The sequence below is a fragment of the Sturnus vulgaris genome, chromosome 8, assembly GCF_052056855.1.
Source record: "Sturnus vulgaris isolate bStuVul1 chromosome 8, bStuVul1.hap1, whole genome shotgun sequence".
Taxonomy (NCBI): domain Eukaryota; kingdom Metazoa; phylum Chordata; class Aves; order Passeriformes; family Sturnidae; genus Sturnus; species Sturnus vulgaris.
In genome coordinates, this window is record NC_142250.1 from 30530195 (window position 1) to 30551600 (window position 21406).

The 21406-nt window shown below is 39.9% G+C and overlaps 1 protein-coding gene across 7 annotated transcripts in view; it reads right to left on the reverse strand.

The window, feature by feature from the left end:
• The window catches only part of ABLIM1 (actin binding LIM protein 1), a 137043-nt gene that overhangs the window by 60751 nt on the left and 54886 nt on the right, over positions 1-21406 (reverse strand). For all 7 annotated transcript variants that reach the window (XM_088169370.1, XM_088169367.1, XM_088169366.1 and 4 more), the window contains 3 exons: positions 20232-20341; positions 6057-6183; positions 4768-4861 (listed from right to left, as the gene is read on the reverse strand). In XM_088169370.1, coding sequence (XP_088025496.1) covers positions 4768-4861; positions 6057-6183; positions 20232-20341 — 331 coding nt within the window. The remainder of the gene's footprint in view (positions 1-4767; positions 4862-6056; positions 6184-20231; positions 20342-21406) is intronic.

The following is a 21406-nucleotide window of genomic DNA, read 5'->3' on the forward strand; positions in this document are numbered from 1 at the left end:
TATTAAGCAAAAAGCATTATAAAAATAAGTGCATGGAGTAGTAAGATGGTAAAGGCACTTGAGAGCAGATTTATACATCTCTATCTATAGGTCATGAGATCAAATCCTGTTCGTAACAGTTACAGATGGAAAAGGTGGAAATTGTAAAAACTCAATCTTATTCTTGGACTTTTCGTATGACTTCATGCAAAATATCCACCTTTTTCTGCCCTCATGTCTTCTTTTTGCAGAGCTAGAAGAATACTGCTTAGCAGTGCCTAAGACATTTTAGATAGGCAAATATGGAATACATGGATACAGGCATGATCCACCATACTCTGAAGTCAGTTGGAAGCATCTCAATAATTTAATATATTTTGAATTAAGCCCTGGAGTAGTAGTTATACTGTGTATGAAAAACATATTAGACAAAAATCATTTAGGTCAATGTCTTTCAAATGGCTAAATACATGGTCAAGTGTACTTAGATTTGTGGAGTTGCACATGTCTGCACAGATATTTGCAGGTTTGGGATTAGACAGGCATCTTTCAAGAGGCAAGCCATGAAGCTATGAAAACCATTGCTCAGTGGAAAGTCTGTGTAGAAGTCCTCACTCTCACTATGCTGTTATTTCTTGCTAAAAATGTTTTTTATCAGTTAATGGGAAATGAGTAATTTTTCATAACTAAAGATTCCTTTCTGCTAGAGAAATCCAAGGAAAAGCACTGATCTCTGTTGCCTTGACAACATTTCCCGAAACACTCAAGCATTAAAGTATTCAGTATGCTCAAGAAAGTTGCAATATCTATTTCATATTGGACATTTACCACATTTATTGTGTTGGCATGCACTCACCTATCATCTGTGAGTATTTGTCACAGAAAGCAATGTGCCAAATAATACATTAGAAATATCTGCGCTGACTTAAATGCACATGGTATTTTTCTTGCATATTTCCACGGCTACTGAAAGTTGTTATATCTATGGCCTAGAAAAAAAAAAGAGCATTCTTCCATGATTTGTGGATATTAGCAAATAAGTCCTGTCTTTCTCCAAATGCATGTCTTAACTGAGCAAAGAGATCACCTCTCCAGAGTGGCTGGAGGGAGTCTGTCCTTGAATCTCAGTCTGAACCCGAACCTTGGCTTTTCTGATGGGTTTTGTTGAGGGTGCTCCAGGGGCACAGCATAGCTGCTTCTGGATAAAGACTCTTAGGTCCACATGAGGGAGTGGCTGTCTCTCTTGATGGCTGTTCATTACAATGAACTGAAAAAATCTGACTTTCTCAGAGGTGCTAAAGCCATACTGAGGGACAAAATAAACAGGAGTGGCAAGTCTGAAATGTTTCAAAGAATCTCAATTTCTCTTTAAATAAAAATAAATAAATAAGTGAAATGGGCTTTTACTGGTAAAATATTCAGCACCAGCCTCTGCGAACCCAAAGATAATTTTCATGCTTTCATCTCCCTTCAGTTTTTCTACAGACTGCCCTAGATGTAATAAGAATAAGCAGGAAATAAAGCAGCACCAAAATGGCTTGCTGCTAATCACTTTTGATCCATTAGAGGGAAGTGTTGGTACACAATGTACCATATAATTCCCTTCAATTGCTTCTAATAATTTCTTTGGATGAAGATGATGAGATCATATACTCTGCTTCTGACATAACAAATCATTTTATTGACAAACAAAATGAAATATACTGATCACTATATTTACTACAGGACATTTTCTACAATCATTTTTATTAACAAAGGCAAAATACGAAGTATTTCGGGTTTTTTCTGACTGCATGTTAGTAAGTATAATTTGGGCTGGGCAGACATAACCTCTACCTAGAGGTACAGGCAGAGTACCTGTACAAAATCCTCTACAATTCCTGTAAGTGTGCTACTTCACATCAAGAATATGGTTTCCTTCTCAAGGGGGAAAACAGCAGGACAAGAGACAACCCACATGATATAAATCATCAAAAATACCCAAATTTTCCAAAGAAAACAAAGAGGGAAGACAGTAATCCTCCTGTGAGAATCTCAAGCTTCATCTAAATTAAAACTTCAGGTGAACTGAAAGGTTGTGGGTGATTTCCAGTACAGGATAAGGAGATTGTTAATTGTCCTGCCTCAAACAGGTCTGCAGCCCTCTCTGAACTGTGGCATCCTGTTCTCATCTCTCATCTCCGTTATTACCAGAGGATTTATGTCATGCTCTGACCCCATCCTTTAGATGACCTCTCCTGCCCAAAGGGGACACACATGCTGACACATGATTTTCCCATGCTAGCTTTTTGACTTTTTAGTTCCTTGAGCCATATTTAGAGGCAGTATTTAGTACTGTCCTCTCAGAACTGTGCATCTCTGACAGTGATGAGCCACGAAACAAGCCCACAGTTCTGATAAACTGCTCTGACTGTTGAACAGTAGCTGCTCACCTGTATCCTCCCAACTTTTGCAGCACCACTTAAAAGACACAGAGTATCTGAATGTCTCTCCTGCATCTGCATTCCCAGATGACACTTGGAGGACTTTAATCACGGACTATCCAAGCTGCTAATACACACTGCAATTCAAAAGTTAAGCCCGTGTCTGAATGGACTCCCTGGCTACACAATGCTAATTATTTTGGTGAAAATTTCTAATGACTTGGCCAGCCTACACCTTACAGACAGCTGTCAGAGCAACAGAACTTCTATATGCCTTCGAGGAGTTTGGTCTCAGTTATGTGCTAAGAACCACTGCTGCCCTCTGCTGCAATATTTTGGGTTGTGTCTGATAATCAGTGAGAGCCACAAATATTCAAGTAAAATTTCTAGTCTTAACCAGAACTTAGCACACTTAATGTTTTCACTACTGGCGAGATCACTCAAGAGCTCTGTTTCTAATTCATCAGAAAAGTCTGATGCTGCAGGGTCCAGGTCAAATAGATGAAATGTCATCTTTTTTATCTGATTTTGACTCTTAGAAGAGGGACACCCTTGCAAGAGTTTAGACATGCTTCCATCCTGCAGCAAATGCTGTCTCATCTTCTGATAATAAACAGCCATAGAAGAATAAGAACTGTGAAGTGAAAAACTCATCTTGGGGCCAAACTGAGCACCAAGGTCCTTCCCAGAATACATCTCTGATAACCTGAACATTAGCTTATATTATGATGGACAGCCAAGGTCCAGATCAATTGAACTAATCTTTCCTTAGTCTCAATTTATCCAGTCCTGATGGGAGCTCATGCTCCCTCAAACAGCTAAGTTTCTTCCTCACTGATGGTAGGAAGAGTAACATGAGTGCAACCTTGCTATATTCACAGCTACTACACAAAATGCTCCAGGAAAGAAAGAGTTTATTTCTTCCCAGCTCTTCACAGACTCCAATAACCCTCTCTTTTGTCATCTGCATCTGAAAAGATTGCATTGCTTATAGGTGAGAGCAACTGTCATGTACACCTAAAATAATTTTGGAATTATTTTATGTTTCCCAATCTCACAAATCCAATTACTTCTCTCCTGCAGTGCTTCCTGCACAGCATTGCAACTACGGTATCTCCAATACATAATGCTAAATTGCAAAAACTCATCAGTAGACAGGAATAGATAAGCAGATGGTGGCAGGCCAGAAGAAGAAAGCCAGAGACACAGCCTTCCTTCTCAGGGGAAAACTCAGGCTGCTCTCAGTAATTATCTGTGCAGGTCTCCAAAGGAATTAGATACACATTTCAAAGGAGGCAGGCTAAGAGTGTGGCTAATGAAAGAACTGTTCATCCTTCCAGTGCATCCTTCCAAAGGCACAGGGTGTCCAACGAGCTCTGAGTCCCTTATGGTGATTGGTTAATATTCTGAATGCTGAACCAGAGAAACCTCCACAACTAAAACCACAATACCATTTTATGTCAAACCTGAAACTTCTTACAATAGAGCTGACACAGTCTTACATTTGTAGTAGATGGGACACAAAGAAGGGAACCTCTAACACACTTTCACTAGCACTTCCAGCTGCTTTCATTTTTTGTGACCTTTCAGGTTTATTTTCAGTGATTCACTGAAAAACACAAACTCCAGCTCTTGACCTGAGCTCAAAGCTTAGGTTGTTTCCACTGAGCAGTTTCCCACAGGGACAAGAGATAAGTTTTGCTTCTCATATCTCAAGGACAAGGAAGGTCCTCTGCATTTTGGCCCCTTAAACAATTCAGTTATGACACAGAGGAATCCGTGCATAGTTCGAGGATTCCAGAGAATCCTTACCAGAGCCATGAGAGATGGAGGTTGGTACTGACATCTCTAAAACGATTTGACTGGTTTCAATGAGAACATTGAGGACTCCAAATAACAGTCAGCAAAGGAGATTATTCAGATGGTTTCTGCCTTCTCGTTTCTGAACACATAATTTACCTCTCCAGCACATTTCTCCCTCTCACCTTCTCAGCATCATTCAGATCATGTGTAAATGTCACATAAGTTCTGACAAACTCATGGTTGCCAAAAGTGATTCCAGTACCCAAGTAAATATATCAAATCTGACACAGAATAAGCAGCGCAATAGGCTTTGCAGATCACCATGAAAAGAGAAAAACAGAAACCACAGATCCATAGAAACTGGTGCAATTAATTCTATATCACACACTTTTCCTGATGATTGCAAAACTAAAACACTGAAAATAATTCTGAAAATCAGCAATTTTGTTCTAAAATCAGCAGGAATTATTTCTGTGAGAATTTTTGTATTCTCTGCAGTTGCCTGAAGACATAATGAATGGGTGGCTCAATTCTACATAAAGTCTAGTTCACAAATACCTACCTCTAGGACTTTCCCAGTAATGAACTGGTGACATGCTTCACACTTGACTCCAAAAAGAACTTGGTAGTCCTTTTCACAGTAAGGAGCACCATCTCTGAAAAAGAAAATTCACAGATTACAAACTACTTCTTATAAGACAGGTTCCAGCATGACTTACACTCTTCCTTTGTCTTCAGTTTGGAGCTCCTACACACAGACCCAGGTAAATGGGGAGAGTTCAAGGCAAACACTTTATAGAACAAGAAACCAAAATCATATTCTCAGTAATGCCTCTCAGAATTAATCCTTAAATTTCCATCAAGAGAAGGCATCCAGGGCAAACTACAAAGTAAACTGCTACTGAAACAAACTACTGAAGCAAACCTCTTTAGAGCAGACTCTCTACACCTACAGGTGGTGCAGTTCCAGGGAATCAGTGTAACTGTCCTGGGGCTGAGAGGAGATCACAGTCTATCACAGGCAGACAGTTTTTGTTCACTTCAGAAAAAAAAAAAACCTTTGGTAGGCTGCAAGACTATAAGCAGTTACTTTTAAGTAATGTAGTATTTTGTATGAACAAGGAACATACAATAAAAGTGGAAACACTAGTCAGCCTAGGAGCATACCTCAGGCACCAGATTTTTTTTTTTTTAGAAGTTACAGATGCTACTTCTTATAAATATTATACACACCCGAATGACAGGTTTGTGAAACGTACATTGTTTCCTTATTTTTTCTCTTTGCTGTATGCTGGAAGGGGGAAAAAAGAAACTATCTTCACTTCTCTCTTTTATAATTTCTCTATTCTCTTCCTCTACCCTTTCTTCCACTCAAAACCCTCTTCATTAGTTTCTTACAGGAGACAAGAAATACAATGTCATCATCAGATATACAATCACATCATCACATTTACTCTATTATCTAGCAAAGGTAAGAAATGGACAAATTCTTTTTCATCTTTTTTTCCCCTCAAAATCATATGCTGGAAAGCAAAATGACCTCATGCTTTTACTACAGAAAACATATGCAAAAGTCCACCTAATTCTCTATGTCTATAGGAATATGGATTTATACCTCTTTCAAACTGGTATTAAATATAGACTGGTATCATTAAACATCACCTTTCAGTTGCACTTTGCAGTTCACTTTCCCAGCTCAGCTCTCACTGGGAACAAAGACTTTCATGTACTTTGGAGTACATGAAAGAGTGGTCAAAACAGGACTTCCAAATGTAATTTTTTCTGCAAGCTCTCCTCTGCTAGCAGCTAAAACTGTGCCAGGAGTTCAGCAGAGAAGCAGAGGTTACTCACTTGCTGATGTATTCCCCAGTTAGGACCTTCCCACAGGCCTTGCACTTAAAGCACCCCAGGTGCCACTGCTTATCCAGGGCTAGCAATGCTTGTCCATTTTTGATGTCTCTTCCACAGCCAGCACAATCTGCAAACAAGCAAACAAACAGATGCATTTGTTGTCAGCTACTTATTTATTAACCTTAATTAACTGCCCACCTGCCACAAGATTTGGTAGTCAAAGGGATGAACTATACAGCAGTGCAAAGGCAAATTTCCTTTCCTTAAACCCTTCCCGGGCTCTGTGCAGGCTCAGTCTTTCTCATTACACTTTTCTTTTCTATAAACCCTTCCCATATCCTGCACAAAGATTCACTCTTTCTCGTTACAGACACACTCAGTAGAAGAGGGAAAGAACTTCTGTTTTTCGTGCTGTTTATGACTCAAAAGCCAGCTGGCAAGCTCTGTACCAACTTCAGATTCTGTAAAGAAATCCTCACTGCAGAAAGTTCGTGTGTTCTACAGCGATCGGTGTTTGTGGTTTTGGGTTTTGCTGTCAGGAAGAGCGCGGTGCCCGCACGGAGCTGAGCGCGGCCGGGCGAGCATCAGCAGCGCTCACTCGCCAGGTCCCGGTGGGTGGCAGCAGAGCCCGCGTGTGCCCGGCCGGGAGCGGGCACAGAGCTGGGACAGCCCGGGGCAAAGGAGGGACAGCCCAGGGCAGGGGGACAGTCCAGGGCAAGGGGGACAGGGCAGAGGGACAGCCCAGGACAGGGGGACAGTCCAGGGCAGAGGGGGACAGCTCAGAGCAGGGGGACAGCCCTGTCACTCTGGTGTCTTGGGGTAACTTTATGGTTTCTGTTCTGTTGGTGTTGAATATTGAGTTCTGAGAGAGATAGAGACAGAGATATATGGAGAGTTCTGAGAGAATATTGAGAGCTTTAAGCCTGGTTCCAGGAGTGAAGGGGGAGAGAAGAGGGGCAGAGTTTGTTATCACAGACTGCACTTGCTCCCCAGCATCCTTCACACTGACTGGGTTGTCTGCAGTGGACAGCAGAAGAGAGCTCTCCTTTGCTTTTACTGAGGTTTTGACTAGCTGAGGCAGACAAGCTCCCTGGACTGTGGGTTTTCTTCCTTTTTCTTGGAATTGTTTGAACCTGCTCTGGACTGAGCACCAGGAGCTCACACCTGTGACCCACCAAGCCTGGTCTGGGCCTTGGCATTTCCCAATGTCAGAAGAACTAAAACCAGCCTGAGTGAGCCAGGCTGCAACCCACAGAAGGGACTCTTCTGAATCTGACATCTCTTCGGAGAGGTGAGAGGTTTTGCTGTTTGGTATTGTTCATTTTTGTGCTGGGAAATGCTTTGCCTGTTAAATAAACAGGTTTTTATTTCACTTTTCTCCGAGGAAATATTTCCCCCAACCAGTTGGGAGAGAGACTGCTTGAATCTCTTTCCTAAAGGGACCCCATTCAGAGGTTTTCTCCCTAAATTTGCCCTAAACCAGGACACCTGGTGAGGGCTGCAGGCACAGCATTTTGTCTCCCACCCGAAGTTCTCCTGGTCTCTAATGGGCAGAAGGACTCTTGCTCAAGAGTTTTGGTACTTTCCTGGTAGCCACTTTCACTGCAGTCCTGGAGGCTGCTGATGGCAGAATGGAAACCAGAAGGCAGGAGCACTCTGTCCCAGGGGGTGTCACAATATCTCGTGTTACATCAGAAATCTCTAGCTCAGCCCCAAGCTTCCATTCCTCCCCCTTCAAACATAAAATACTCAACAAGATTTCCTGTTAAGGGGCACATGGTAAGATCTGAAGAGACTGATGTGGCAGACAGCACTGAACTGCAAGGGCTGTGCTTCTGTGCCCAGCCCCAGGGGACAGAAGGGCTGAGGGAGGGGATGAAGCCCAGTGAACTGGAAAGGGAATGCCCATCAGCTGAGGCACTCATGGAAGCCACAGAGACAGCCTGGAACAAAAGATTTTCCACACAATACCATCCCCAGACATCCTTTGGTGAATGCCTGAAACTTAAACAAGGAACAACAAATGGACACAAACAGAACTGAGCAATCTGAGCTGTTAAAGCCCAGGCAGCAGGGCAAAGATCACCCTGGCTCCAACACTCAAGCTGACTGAGCTGGTACAGCCTGAAAACCTTCATCTCCCTGTGGGTTTAAGCCCAGGCAACACCATGCCTTGCAAAAGGGCAAGTCCACGTTTATTAACACAACTGATAATGAGAGCAGAGTCAGTCCTTTTGACTAAAGGGCATGACTTTTGTTTGTTGGATAATGGGCCAAAAGAGCCCCAAATATGTGCTGCACATTCCTGCTGTCCAGAAATCCACCATTTGCATGTCCCTCTTCCTATCAGCATTATTCTTCTTCTCAAATCTCTTAAAAAGGAGGGGAGGAGGACTAAGCACAGTGGAATCTTGTGACAAAATGCTAGTCACAGACTTTTGACACAACTTGGACTTGAAAAGCAGTCCTGAGATGTCCTAATACGAGGACTTTGCTCTAGAGGACATATGTTACAAGCTGAAATCATGAAATGACAAGGAGTGACACTGTGTAATGTATCCCTCTGCTCTGCCATGACAGCTGAAGGCTCCATGCCAGTCTGTGATGACAGCAAAGGCTGGAACAGGTCACCAAGGGAGGCTCTGGAATTTCCAGCACAGGGCTGAGGAAGGGACAAACACGTGTCAGAGTGGCTTTGGCATGCTGATCTCGCCTTTGGTTTGGGAAGGATCCAACATCATCTCTTGAGGTCCCTTCCAGCCCTCATTTTCTTAAGCTAAATCTGAAACCATGCAACATGACTTTGACTGTGAGAACAAATGAGATCCTCCCCCCAGTGCCAGTGTGTGCTGATCTGCAGTTTTAAACCAGCACCCATTTCTCAGCTCCCTAGCACTACTGCTTCTTCCTAGTGTGCCAGCTTCCACAACCCTGACATGGGGCCTGTCACACTGTGATGCATTCCCTGCTATATTTTCCTTCAAAAAAATCTGCCCTATTATCTGCTTTTTAAATTTTTGTCTGGGAAACTTCAGTGACGCTGAAATTTCCATGAAGCTGAAATTTCTCAGAAATTGAATCAATAAAGAGATTTTAAAAACACTTAATTTCCGAGGCAGTGGGAATAGAAAAACTGCTTTACACAAAAGGTCCACCTAGTCCAGCATCCTTGTTGATGCCAAAAGCACATACATGGGGGAAGTAGGGATCCATGAAGTACCTCTGACTGTTTAATTGCTTCTTTGTAAGCCAAAGTCACAGTAAGACTGAGCACCAGACTTAGTACTGTGCTCATGTTTAATACAAAGGGTTGGCAACATCCTTTTATTATTCTATAGCACCAATGACATCTACACTCTTTCTGGGTTCCTTGAAGCGTTTTGCAAAAGAAAATTAACATCATTTCCATTCTGCTAATACAACAGACACATTGAATGTCTAGAATCAAAGAAAACTAATAGCCCAGTACTGTCGTATAAGGCTGAGATGGCTTTTAAATAAATCTGATTTTAATTCTGGCAAAACTGTTGGGTATATACACGAAAAGCTAGCAATTATCATTATCTCCTAAAATAGAAAGCGAGTAGGGCTGGGCTGGGCTAAGAAAAGACCATTTGTTCATCCAAATTCTACAAATAAAAGCCATTATGATCTCAGGCCTGCATGAGGCACATTTAAGCCCTTGGCTGAATGTCATCAGTGCACACAGGCAGGATCTCAGTATCACATTAAGCACAGTCTGTATCCATCTAACCTACAACTAGCACATGTTGCAAATAAAAGGGCTGTGAGGTAAGAATAGTGGTCCACAACCATATGCCAGTGCAGACTGAAAAATCTGACAATCCTTCCCAAATTTGTGTACAATGGTTCCCACCGTGGTGCTCTCTGGCTTCATACCTAGGTCTAACAGACTGCACCCCTTGAATCTGAGCTTTCTTGCAGTTTTATTTTGCCATATAACCTGGATTCTTTCTCACTGCCATTCCTTGCACATCACACATTCAGCAGTGCCAAGATAACAAAGACAGGGAGGCGGACAGTGCAGTGTGCTGGTTAAAATGCAGAGTGAGCAGTAAGCTCCCCATGCACTTCGATATATGTCATATTTGGCATGTCTGGGTACAAAAGAAAATTCCTGGACAAAAGAATTGTGCTGTGGAGTCAGCCACCAAAAAGCATGGGAAAGTGGGGGGACAGAGTAGCCACTATAATATAATATATGATTTAGCCCTCCACTCTCCAACCACCTTTAGCAGCCCCACTTAAAGATGCAGGTCAGGCTGTGCTGCCACCCATGACACCTTGCTTGTAAAGATATGAGAAAATGTGTTTCCCTTTTTAGCATCTGCACCACCCCAGACATCCAGGAGTGAAGCATCCTGCACAGCAAGCCATTTGTCACTGTCTAAATTAAGCAGTGGATTTTCTGCCTTTGCCTCCCTCCCCTGCTCTCAGCCAATAGTGCACAGGTGAGCTCAGAGCTGATACAGCTGGATTAACCCTCAGCACACAGAATAGGGCTTTAGCCACTCCCATTTGGATTGCTTTACAAATTTAATAGCAAATATACCTTTGTCCCACGTTCTCTGCTCATCCCACATGATTCATGAAAGAGAAACCATCTCTATGTGCTTTTGTCCTAACAAAGAGGGTTATGCAAAGTCATGTGAATGATTACACCAACTCTGCTCCATGCAGGGTTAGCTCTGTGAACAAAGCTAATAGCAGTCTGATTTAATGATGAAAAAATAAGTCACCAAAGAGTTCATTTCAATCCTGATGGCCATATCTAATAGATAAAGTCTGAAGCTCCACAACCCCCACGAGTCACAAGTATTTTGTACTCTTATTACACTTCTTTTGTAACTATTTTCCCTCCTTATAAAACATTCATAAGTGAGTTTTAAAACGACAGCACCAGCAGGCTTCTGCTCTGAAACAGGAAAAGCAGGGAAGAATTGGGGGTGGGGGGGGGAAAGATTTTTGTTATTATTTTAATACTTAAAAGAAACAATCAGTTTTCCTTAGATTTACACAGAAACACATTGTCAAACATAGCTGGACCTAAAGAACAAGTGATTTGGAAGTGATGAAAGAGGCAAATATTATCACTGGAGTCAAGGTCAAGAAATTTCTAAGTATAAATAGCTGTTAATCACCTTGAAAAAAACAACTTATATCCCAGTAATTCTTCTGTGGCAATTTGAGGGTTGTGCAATTACAATTTCTCATAGATGTAGGGAGACCAGAGATTTTTCTCAGTCACCCTTAAACTGCAGATAAGGCAACGCCTTCTAAAGCCTTGCTTTAAAATGGAAAGGTTTGATGATACCATGCAGGCTTTTCCAGATCTTCAAGATATTTCTGTCAAAGCTAAAAATACAAGCTCACTATGTTCACAGCATGACAAAAGCTTTCAAAGTTTAAATCATAACCATTTGGTCATTGAGACTGTGATAAGTTCTGAAAGTCAAAGAAGGACATACAATATTGGGAATTTTACATGCAGGATTTGAATCTGAGCATGTAACTCAGGAAATCTGCTGCCAAACCCCTTCTCTTTGCCACTACAAGGATGGGAAATGTTTGTCAGAACAAATTCACTATTGCCCTTTTGCTGAAGGCAAAACAAACCCACATAGGCAGCCTTGTACTCCTGAAATCTAACAATAAGAGGCTGGGCGCATACAATGGAGGGAAATAAATTTCCCATGGGAAGTGCAGTATAGCTTTGACAGTTTATTATAAATGGCAAGTTGGGAAAAGCTGGTATTTTCAAAACAAGTAGTTAAAGAAAATAAAACTATTTTAGTTGATTGAATAGGGAAAGAAATCCCAATGGCATGAGCTGGCATTCTTTGCTTGCAGCACAAGTCCCTGGAACCATGTGAGTATCCAACACTGACTTGTCTTTTTAAGAAACACATTATTGTACATCTTGGATGCATGATTAGACCAGTCACTAGTGCTGTTCCCCAGGGACCAGTATGGGTCCCAGTCCTGTTTAATATCTTTATTCAGGATCTAAACTGCAGGGGGTAGGTTCCTGTTGGACATTAGTAAGAATTTCCTCAGAGAAAGGGTGATTAGACAGTGGCACAGACTGCCCAGGGAGGTGCTGGAGTCTCCATCCCTGGAGCTGTTTAAGGAAAGCCCGGATGTGTCACTCAGTGCCATGGTCTGGTTGACATGGTCTTTACTGGAGTATAAGCTGCACTCAATGATCTCAGAGATCTTTTCCAACCTAAATGATTCTGTGATTACTGTAAATTGCTATTTCATCACCTGATTTAATTTAGAAGGCTGAATGCTCTTCCCCAACTCCAGTTGGGTCTGTAGTGATTTAAGTATTTAACAGAGAAAGTCAATTCCTTATTTCCACATCTTACATTCCTAAAGGAGACCAAACCAAATGACCTTCTGACACATTACTCCTGCAAACTGTCCCTGAGAAAATTGTATCAACAAGTTAACCTTTTCAACTACATCAATCCCAGTTCCTTCTTCAACCTAATCTTTCACACAGGTATCTGAACTGAGAATAAGAGGAAACAGGAGGAGGAAGAAAAACCAAACATACTACACTGAAAGAGAAGTTTTTAATTGTCCCATAAAAGAAAGATAAAGTTTTTGGGTTTCTTCCCATCCCAGCACCCTTAGAGCCCCACCTGTAAAACTACTCTAAAGGATAAACCAGGGCCAGGTACATATAAACTGAGCTCAGTCTTTTATCCCATCATTTGTTTTACCACATTTCAGTACTCAGGTAGCTCCAGCTGAATTCAGTCACAATTCCCACTCACAGTGCCCCGAGGGAATTGCACCATTATCTCAGAGCTTAATTGTTTAATACTCAGTTTATGGATAGCACTTTGTTTCTCTTCATTTGCAGATTATTTTGGATAATTTTCAACTGCTCCTCTTGGAAAACAAGCAATTCCAACAGGGTGCAAACTCCCCAAAATAGGAATGAAACTTATGACAACCTTTAGGAAGATTTTTATGCCCAGATAACATATGGCAAACTAAGGTCTAGCTAACAGCTAATTCACTTTTCACATTCTTTTGAAGTGACCTCTGATTCCTGACTTACTACCTGGCTGGCTTTCTGAACATGACAATTCCCAGATACTCCTGTCCCTGGGGATCTCCTCTGTAGTTGTGTTCTCCAAGTTAATGATCTCCCCTCATGCAAGACCCATTTACTGAGGAATTCCTTGCACCTCCCCCAGAACTTCCTTTGGAACCAGCTTTTGAGTAGCACTCCTCCAGTAAAACCCAAGGAGATGGATGTGGTTTGATTTCCAAGTTCAAGATGGGGTTACACTTAGGCAAATAAGAATTGATACACATTTAGTACTGTCCAATTTACTGTAACACAAAAGCATCCAAAAGAAATGGGGAAACTGGACTGCAAGCACCTTCCTGAAGAACAGTTATGCTTTGAAAGGAATTTTCTGACAGAAAACTCATAAATCAGAAACTTCCTGCCCTGCCACAGCTATGTTTTAAATACAGTTGCTGCTCTATCTCTATCACCCAGAAGTTAAGTTTCTAACAAAGCTTCTATACCTCCAGAGAAGGATCTAACACAATTTATAAAGCAGCTTTAAAATATCAGTCCTTCTAAACTAGGAAATAGCCTTGCAAATGGAGGCTAATTGAGTAATTTACTCATTTTTCTGAGTGAAGGCATAAAGTGAGGACTAAAATCAGTCCTAGAAAGTAATTCAAATTATGAAAATGCCTCAAAAGCTGCAAGCATTCTTCAAAAGAATAAATCATCTTGAAACAATCATACAAATTGGCCAGTGTCATTAAAAGAATTGCATATTCTTAGGCACAATCTAATGGCTTTTCCCAGAAAGGAACTCTGCTTGGGTTTGCATAATTTGTTTGAACTTTTATCATGTCATGAACGTTGATTTGCTTCTTCTATTCTTAGAAGGGGGGATGGGGTAAAATTTTAAACCCACTCTATGCTGTATTAAGTCATAAATGTAGCTGCCCTACAAGGTTATTACAATCAAATTCAGACTAAAGAAATGGAGAATTAAATAGTGACGTTTAAAAAATAAAGGATTTAATTTAAAATCTGAATTTCAAGTTTTAATTAAAGTGAAGTTAAAAATGGGATCTGAAAACACAGAGAATTAACTTGCTTTGCTTTTACTATTTATAAGCAAAATTAAGATACATAAGATGTGTCACTTTGAAAATTTTTAAGGTCATGGTGATCCAAAGTAAATAGTTTTATAAGGTACAGGCTCTTGAAAAATATAAATTCCAAAAGTGAAAGATATTTTAATATATTTACATTCTTCATGTGTCTAGCAAATTTCTGAAAGCAAAAAGACATCCATGGATACTTTATGAATTCTAAATAAAATTTCAGCTTTCATTCAAATAGAGTTTGACAACTCATTAGCAAAAATAGTTGTTAGGGAAAAATATAGATGTTAAATAATATGATGATTTTATGCGGAGCTATATTAGTTTAAGTAGATGTGTACAGATATGAAGTACTCTCATGTTTATCAATTAGTATTTTATAATTAAAAATCTAAATGAAATCCAAGGTTACAATCAGTCAGTCTAATCAGGGTTTCCTGGGTTATTGAACAAACCATGATTAAAATCAATGATTTAAATCACAGTGTTTGAAATCAATCAACAGTGATATCCATAGTGGGCTTTTATTCTATGATAAATTAAAAAATAAAAAATAAAAAAATACATATAGGACTGTGTGTGACCCTTCTGTCAAGTTCCCCAAACCCTCGACTGAATCTCCAGTAGCTAAACACAGGCTTGAATGCCACAGAGATATGGGAGTGTTTCTGCTTATGTGAACAGACAGGCCAAGAATGAAATGAGAAAATTCCGTGTTACAGCACACAAAAAAATATTAAATGCTTAAGGCTCAAAATTTTAAATATTTAAAATTTAAAAGTGCATGTTCACAACCAAAACTGTTGAGCCTCTCTAAGTTCCCCAGGGCACTCACTGAAGTTATGGATATTGTGGGTGAATATTCCTTAAGACAAACTGAGCTCAGTGTGTCACACAAAGCCCATCTCCATCTGTGCCAAGTACCTGTGCAGCTTTTACCCAGTGTGAAATTGGAGAATATTTCCTAAGAATAAGCTCAAAATCATGTGTTGCTCAACACCTTTTAAAGTCAAATATCACTGCAGATATCTAGCTTAGCACCAGCCAACTTTCCTCTTCACTTTTAAATTCTCTATGGAATCGAAGGAGTTTTCAGAGAGCTCCAGAGAAAGATTATAAAGAACAAAATAATGACAAATTAGTCAAATGTAGCTGAACAGTTACAAATCCAAGCTGCAGACTTTTCCCAAGAACTGTGATTAAAAGGAATTTTGCATCCATTTTAGCTAATTTCTAATGGAGAAGTTTGTGATGCTTATACATCAGCTCTGACATTATTTCTGAATACTGGCAGCAGTCACCTACATTTTTATCTAATGAAAGGACAGTTATGTCCTGTCTATAGGACTGCATTAATTAATAAACAGCCTTTAAAGGCAGAGTACAAAGTAAATTTGCCTCTCCATTTTAATGCTCTGCTGTTTCAAATACAAGCTCACTTTCCTGCCACTTTCTGGGCAGTGAGGCAAAAGATTTTTTTCCTTCCCACCTCTTCCTTCTTCAGCAGGTATGGTATGTTGGCTCTGCTTTACTTCAGTATTACCAGAACCTTGTTGGAAGTTTCAGTTATTTACTGGGAGCTTTACTGCCTGCATCTTTTTCAAAGAGATAAGGCTATTGAATAATTGACAAAGATATCTTTTCCCCACAAGTTCATTAAGCATTAAGCTTATTATTTACAGCACAATAGAGCAAATATCCCCAGTTGTGAGGCAAAATCCAACCCTGTCAGACTCTGTACTGATAGGCATGAAAGCATTTGTCCCCAAGAGCTGACATTCTTTGAGCCAGAACATAATGTGCAAAACAGACAAGGACAAACACACAAAACAAATGTGAAATCTCCACGTGGACGCCGGCTGGCTGGGGAACAGCTGCACCAAGGATTATTCATGCACATGGAACACTTTGTTGGTCAGTTTGAAAACTCTGGGCCACATCTTGGCTGTACTGTAAAGCTCTTAACTCACAGGAGAGACTCAGTTTACAAAGAAAGAAAAGTTGAAATATCTTCCCTCTGCTCCTTTCCAAACTGTATCACCAGTGGGTAGCTCGGTGTTTGTAGGACACAAGTATCTATTTCACTGAAAAGAAACAATGATGAAAGTCTTCATCACCATCTCAGAAGTTGAAATTTTCGAAATGAAAACTCCTGTTAGGTGACTGTAATGAGTCAGGTTCTTTTGGATAGGGAGGTTTAAACCAGAAGAAACACTTTTCACTTGAAATACAATTTCTTAGCTAGCTCATGTACATCACTAAAATGATCCAACCTTTCAGCAAAAAAAATAATTAGAAATAACTGAAACTTCCAGACCAGCACCCAGATAAGGAACCAACAGAGAAACAGCTCAACCTCAGGTAGAAAATGACATAGCATTCTTCTTACAGAGGTGCTTAATTGTGGAAACAGTGAATTTCCTAAGGAAAAAAAAAATCTTCTTGAGGAAGAAGGCTTAAACTACAGTCAAAGACATGTAGTCTCTTCTGGATTTCAAAGATGATGCCTGAGCCAGAAGAGTGCTGGCTCGAGTTCACAGCCTGCTGGCACCACCTCTGTGCCTGTCCCAAGTGGGGGGATCTCTGCACAGCTGCTCTGCTCTCAGCTGGACTTTTCACAACGCCTCTTGTGCATTCAAAAAAAATGGGAGCCAGTGTGGTACTTTCTAAAATTAAGGTCTCGCTAAACTGGAAACTTTTCTTTTCAAAGTCTGCCTCAGTTCATTTATCAGCTGCCTTGGGGAGAATTCACTGATAAAATGCCCCAATGGAGGGTATTTTATGCAGCTATGTATGCACAGTTGCAGTTTTGCCCAAAATTTAGAAATAACAGGTGCCTGCACAACTGGTTTTCTGGAGAGACAACATGGACCTGAAACACAGTGTGTTACCATGCAGCCAGAACACAACAGAGAGTAGAAAGAACTAAAGGCAGTACAAACCAGGCAATCATGATACAAATACAAAACCCGGACACTGTTTAAAACATAAATAGCAATTACTGGCATACCTTATTGCATTACTCCTTTATTTGGCCCCAAAGAAAAAAATTTCATGTCTTTGATGGAATCTTGAAAACCCTGAATGATCCAAGGCATCACCACCTCACTTTTAGTCAGTGTTATCTACTTGTCCCCTGTTTCTGTGCTGCTCTACATCTGTCCCAGTCACTTTGCTTTATAGTTCACATGCCATTTATCAAGCTGTCACATGAAATAAAACAATAACAAAACCAAACACCACTGATTTAATTTGTCTGCAAAGTTATTTGCAGGTATTTGCTATTAGATTTCCTGCTGAATGAACAAAGATCCCAAAGTTAGTGCACTGTGTATTTCTAGCAGTAGCCAAGGAATAGGACTGATTAAATTATAAATATGATCACTCTACAGCATCTGAATACCAAAGGATATTTTTAAAAATTTCAAATAAAAATGGAGTCACTGAATTGGCTCTTCAATAAAATAGCTATAATTTCAGGTAACACATGTGCAGTGAAAGAAATATATTACTAATATAAATAAGGTAAATAAGTAATGTAGACCAAACTAATACTAAACAAAAAAAGGAAAATTAATTATTTAGTATTCTCCCATCTGATTTTCACTGCTGTGCACTACAATAGAGTGTAACAATATTCAGGTTCATGTTATTCAATATGTTAACCCCTGTACTCAGACACATTTAATTTTCCTTGAAATCATCCAAGCAAAGCTGTCAGTAAGTTTTCATTTGTGTGAAGTAATAGACACGGGAAAGTGGCATGTCAGCATTAATGCAGACATTCCAGGATGGAAGGCTTCCTTTCACATTACACAAAGCAATCAAATCTGATATATTTGCAGTCTACTGAATTCCCTCAAATTTTCTTTGTTTTAAGGAAAGTCTCCTCTAGTGACCTACTTGAAAGTAATCATGGGAAGCTGACAGCAGTATAGGATATCAAATAGATGCATATGTGAATCAGAATTTCTCCTGAAATAAATTGTATTTTAAAAAATCCTTTCAAAAATTGGTAAAGCATTTCAAAAAAATTATGTGTGTATTAGCCAGCGATAGAAACCTGGAAGTAATCTGAAATACTTTACACTAATTAAAATTAACTCTTTGGTGCCAGCAAAATACTTTTCTGTATCTAAGTCAACTTTTGCATAAAGCTAAAGCAGCAACTATCCTGTCTTTGAAGACAGAGGATGCTTCATTGTTTTGTTTTCGTGATTTTTGTTTTTTTTTTTTTAAATTTACTAGTTCTGAGCTTATAACGTAAGCTGCTCTCATTTTTATTTGTCTATTTTGGAGAGTTTTGCACTAAAATGACCTGGAACTCTATACCACACATTTCTGGAGGTCTTTGTCCATAAAGGAACAAGATGCACCACGGCAGGTGCCTACAGATTTCAAAGTAGTTCACTCTGAGCTGTTGAGAGCAGGAGCTCTCTTGCTGTGTGCACTGGCAAAACAGTTTGTTAGCAGAACACAATTATGATTAAAACCTCAATAATTCTCATCCCAAGTCACACAAAATGTTGTTTTATAATCCTTGCTACCTATGGCTTCAGTGTGGAAGCCAAGAAGCAATTCCAGTAGAGACCATGGCTGTGGGGAAGTGAGTATCAGCTCTTTGGCTTGCTAAGTATCAGACAAGTTTAACCTGGCATTTTCAAGGGGCATTCTGGCACCTGGAGTCAGGCATGTGGCAAATGCCACACTGTTGGACAGGTGTGGCACCTTTGGAGAGCCAGATCCAGATTCTTCTATGCTCTGGCATGCTTAGAAAAAGAATGTCAGTACTGTCCAAGGTCCCTATGCTTTGCAGTTCCTTGCCAACTATGCCTCCTAAATACCAATTTCCACATCATTCCTTTGTTTCAGGAGGATTCTCTGGGTGCCTGAAGTCCCTCATAAACTTTTATGTTGCTTTTTAGGTCTTATAAGCCGTTTTGCAGGTTCCTAAATCTTCCTTAACTGATGAGGCTTGTGTATTTTCAACTGCAAATCTACAATTATAGTGGAAAAGCATCACTTCCCAGACAGAGAGGTGTGATAACAAAAAAAGTCTCTCACTTTCCCCTTGTCTAAGGGTTTGATCATAAGTTCTCAGGCAAGTCAGATATCCCAATATCCACTTGACTCATCCACTGAGCACAAACCTTATCTATCTTTGTCTTTCCATAGCACTTTATAATCCCAGGATCTCAAAGCCAAGTACCAGGAGAAAATACAGTTTTTCCCTGAAGGAAAACTACCCAGTGTGACAAGGAAAGCTGTAGCCATTTTGATTTACAAAACTGCACTGAGTGAGTGCTGAGTACAATCCAGCAGTCAGAGAAAGAAACCCCCAAAGATTAAAAAAATTAACTACCAGAGGCAGAGATTAATATCAGTAATTTACAAATTACCTTTTAAAAGTGTTAAAACCCAACAGCAAGCCAACTTCCCTCCCAAACTTTCTTTATTCTCTATCTTTCCCTTTAATTTGTTTTCTGTGTCTGTTATAATGATTTCCTGAGGTTCTGATCACAGTATCATTGTGGCATCAGTCTACTGGAAGCATAATCCTGGAGATACTCCTTTTAAAGGATAATTTAATTGAATTTTTAAATAGAAGAAAATTAATTTCCTCTGACTTCCTCCTCTTTTGAATACATTAAACTTGCACAATCAGACATTAAGGAAATAGAATCCATCGACTTTGAAACCTCAGGTTTTATCACTTAGATACTTTTCTGGTGCCTATCAAAGCAAATTTTTTAAAAAAAATTTAAAATCCAATCACTGGAGAAAAGTCATTTTTTCACACTGAAATGTCTGTCTCTTCCCATCTGTAGTAACAGGCACTTAATGAAGAGCAAAAAAACCGACACCAAAATCCCAGAGATAGTTCACTTTTCTAAATGTGAATAAAAATAAAACCACCAAAAGATTGCATTACATTAGTCTCAATCAAATGTTGATGAGCCTGGAAAAGTGAGAGGCTTCAGAAATGAGATGGCAACTTACTGCTTGAGGCAGAGAGTTCTCTTGGGCTGGAGGACATCGGCTGAGCACACATCTGACAGAGACAGTCCCTTCCATTAAAGGTAACTCGATCTCCTGGTGGGAATGGACGCCTGGAAAGTTCAAGAGAAAAATGTATTTTTGCAAAGGTTATGCCAGAAATTTTCCTCTGTTCCCCCTGCCTTGAGTTTTCTGCCTTCCTCCAGCGCAATCAATATTTTACAGAAACTCAGGCCAAATAGTTTCTGCAATGTGGCCTTGGCAAAGCCAGGCACTGGAAGAAATCCAATCCATGGATGCAAGCAGAGCAGAGGTTAGACTTGCCTTGTATTTTTATTTTAAAAAGATTTTCAAACATACTTTATCTGAATAGTAGAGACAGTGAAATCTGCTAAGACACAACAGCTACATTTATGATGATCTCAGTGTGATGTTGTGGATAGCAAATGATACAGAAGAGAACTCAAAGAATCAGAACTGTTCTTGAGGTTGGTGAAGGAATGTGGAGCTAGTCCCTCATAAATGCTAAGAATGTGTGCTAGGCAGGAGTTGACATTGCTGTTAACTCTTATTTGGTGCCTGAAGCAGAGGATGAGCAACATTTAATAACTCCAGATCTTTAATAAGGAGTGTTAACTGCTGAGTGCAAACCCCCACTACACCTCACCTCACTCCAAAACTGCTTAGCAAATGAGCAACTGCTGATTTCAACAAAACAAAATGTTTCAGGCGTTGTTTCCTTTCCACTGCCATTTCTAAGTGGCCCAAAAATAAATCAGCAGCAATACTGAATTTCATTAATCTATTTCAATGACTCATCTTTTGTTCATTCAACATAAAAAGATTGATGCAAGTCAATGTACAGAAAATTGATGTCATGTTTCACACTGTTTCTGGGAAATAAAACTGCAACATATACATTGTATGATTACCGAAATGCAGTAAATTCACATACTATTTAAAAACAGAAAACAATCACAATTCTTTCAACAGAAAAGGGCTGGAAAAATGTAGCAGGCTAAAGGACAAAGTACTTCAACTACTTATCAGAGATAGGATTAAAATGCCACTGTTCCCTCATCCACAGAGCCTTAGCTAATTGCTTTTCACTTGCTGTAGAACTGAAGATTGGTTCACTTACTGGGGACAAGAAAGAATGATTGGGAAGAGGGGGAATC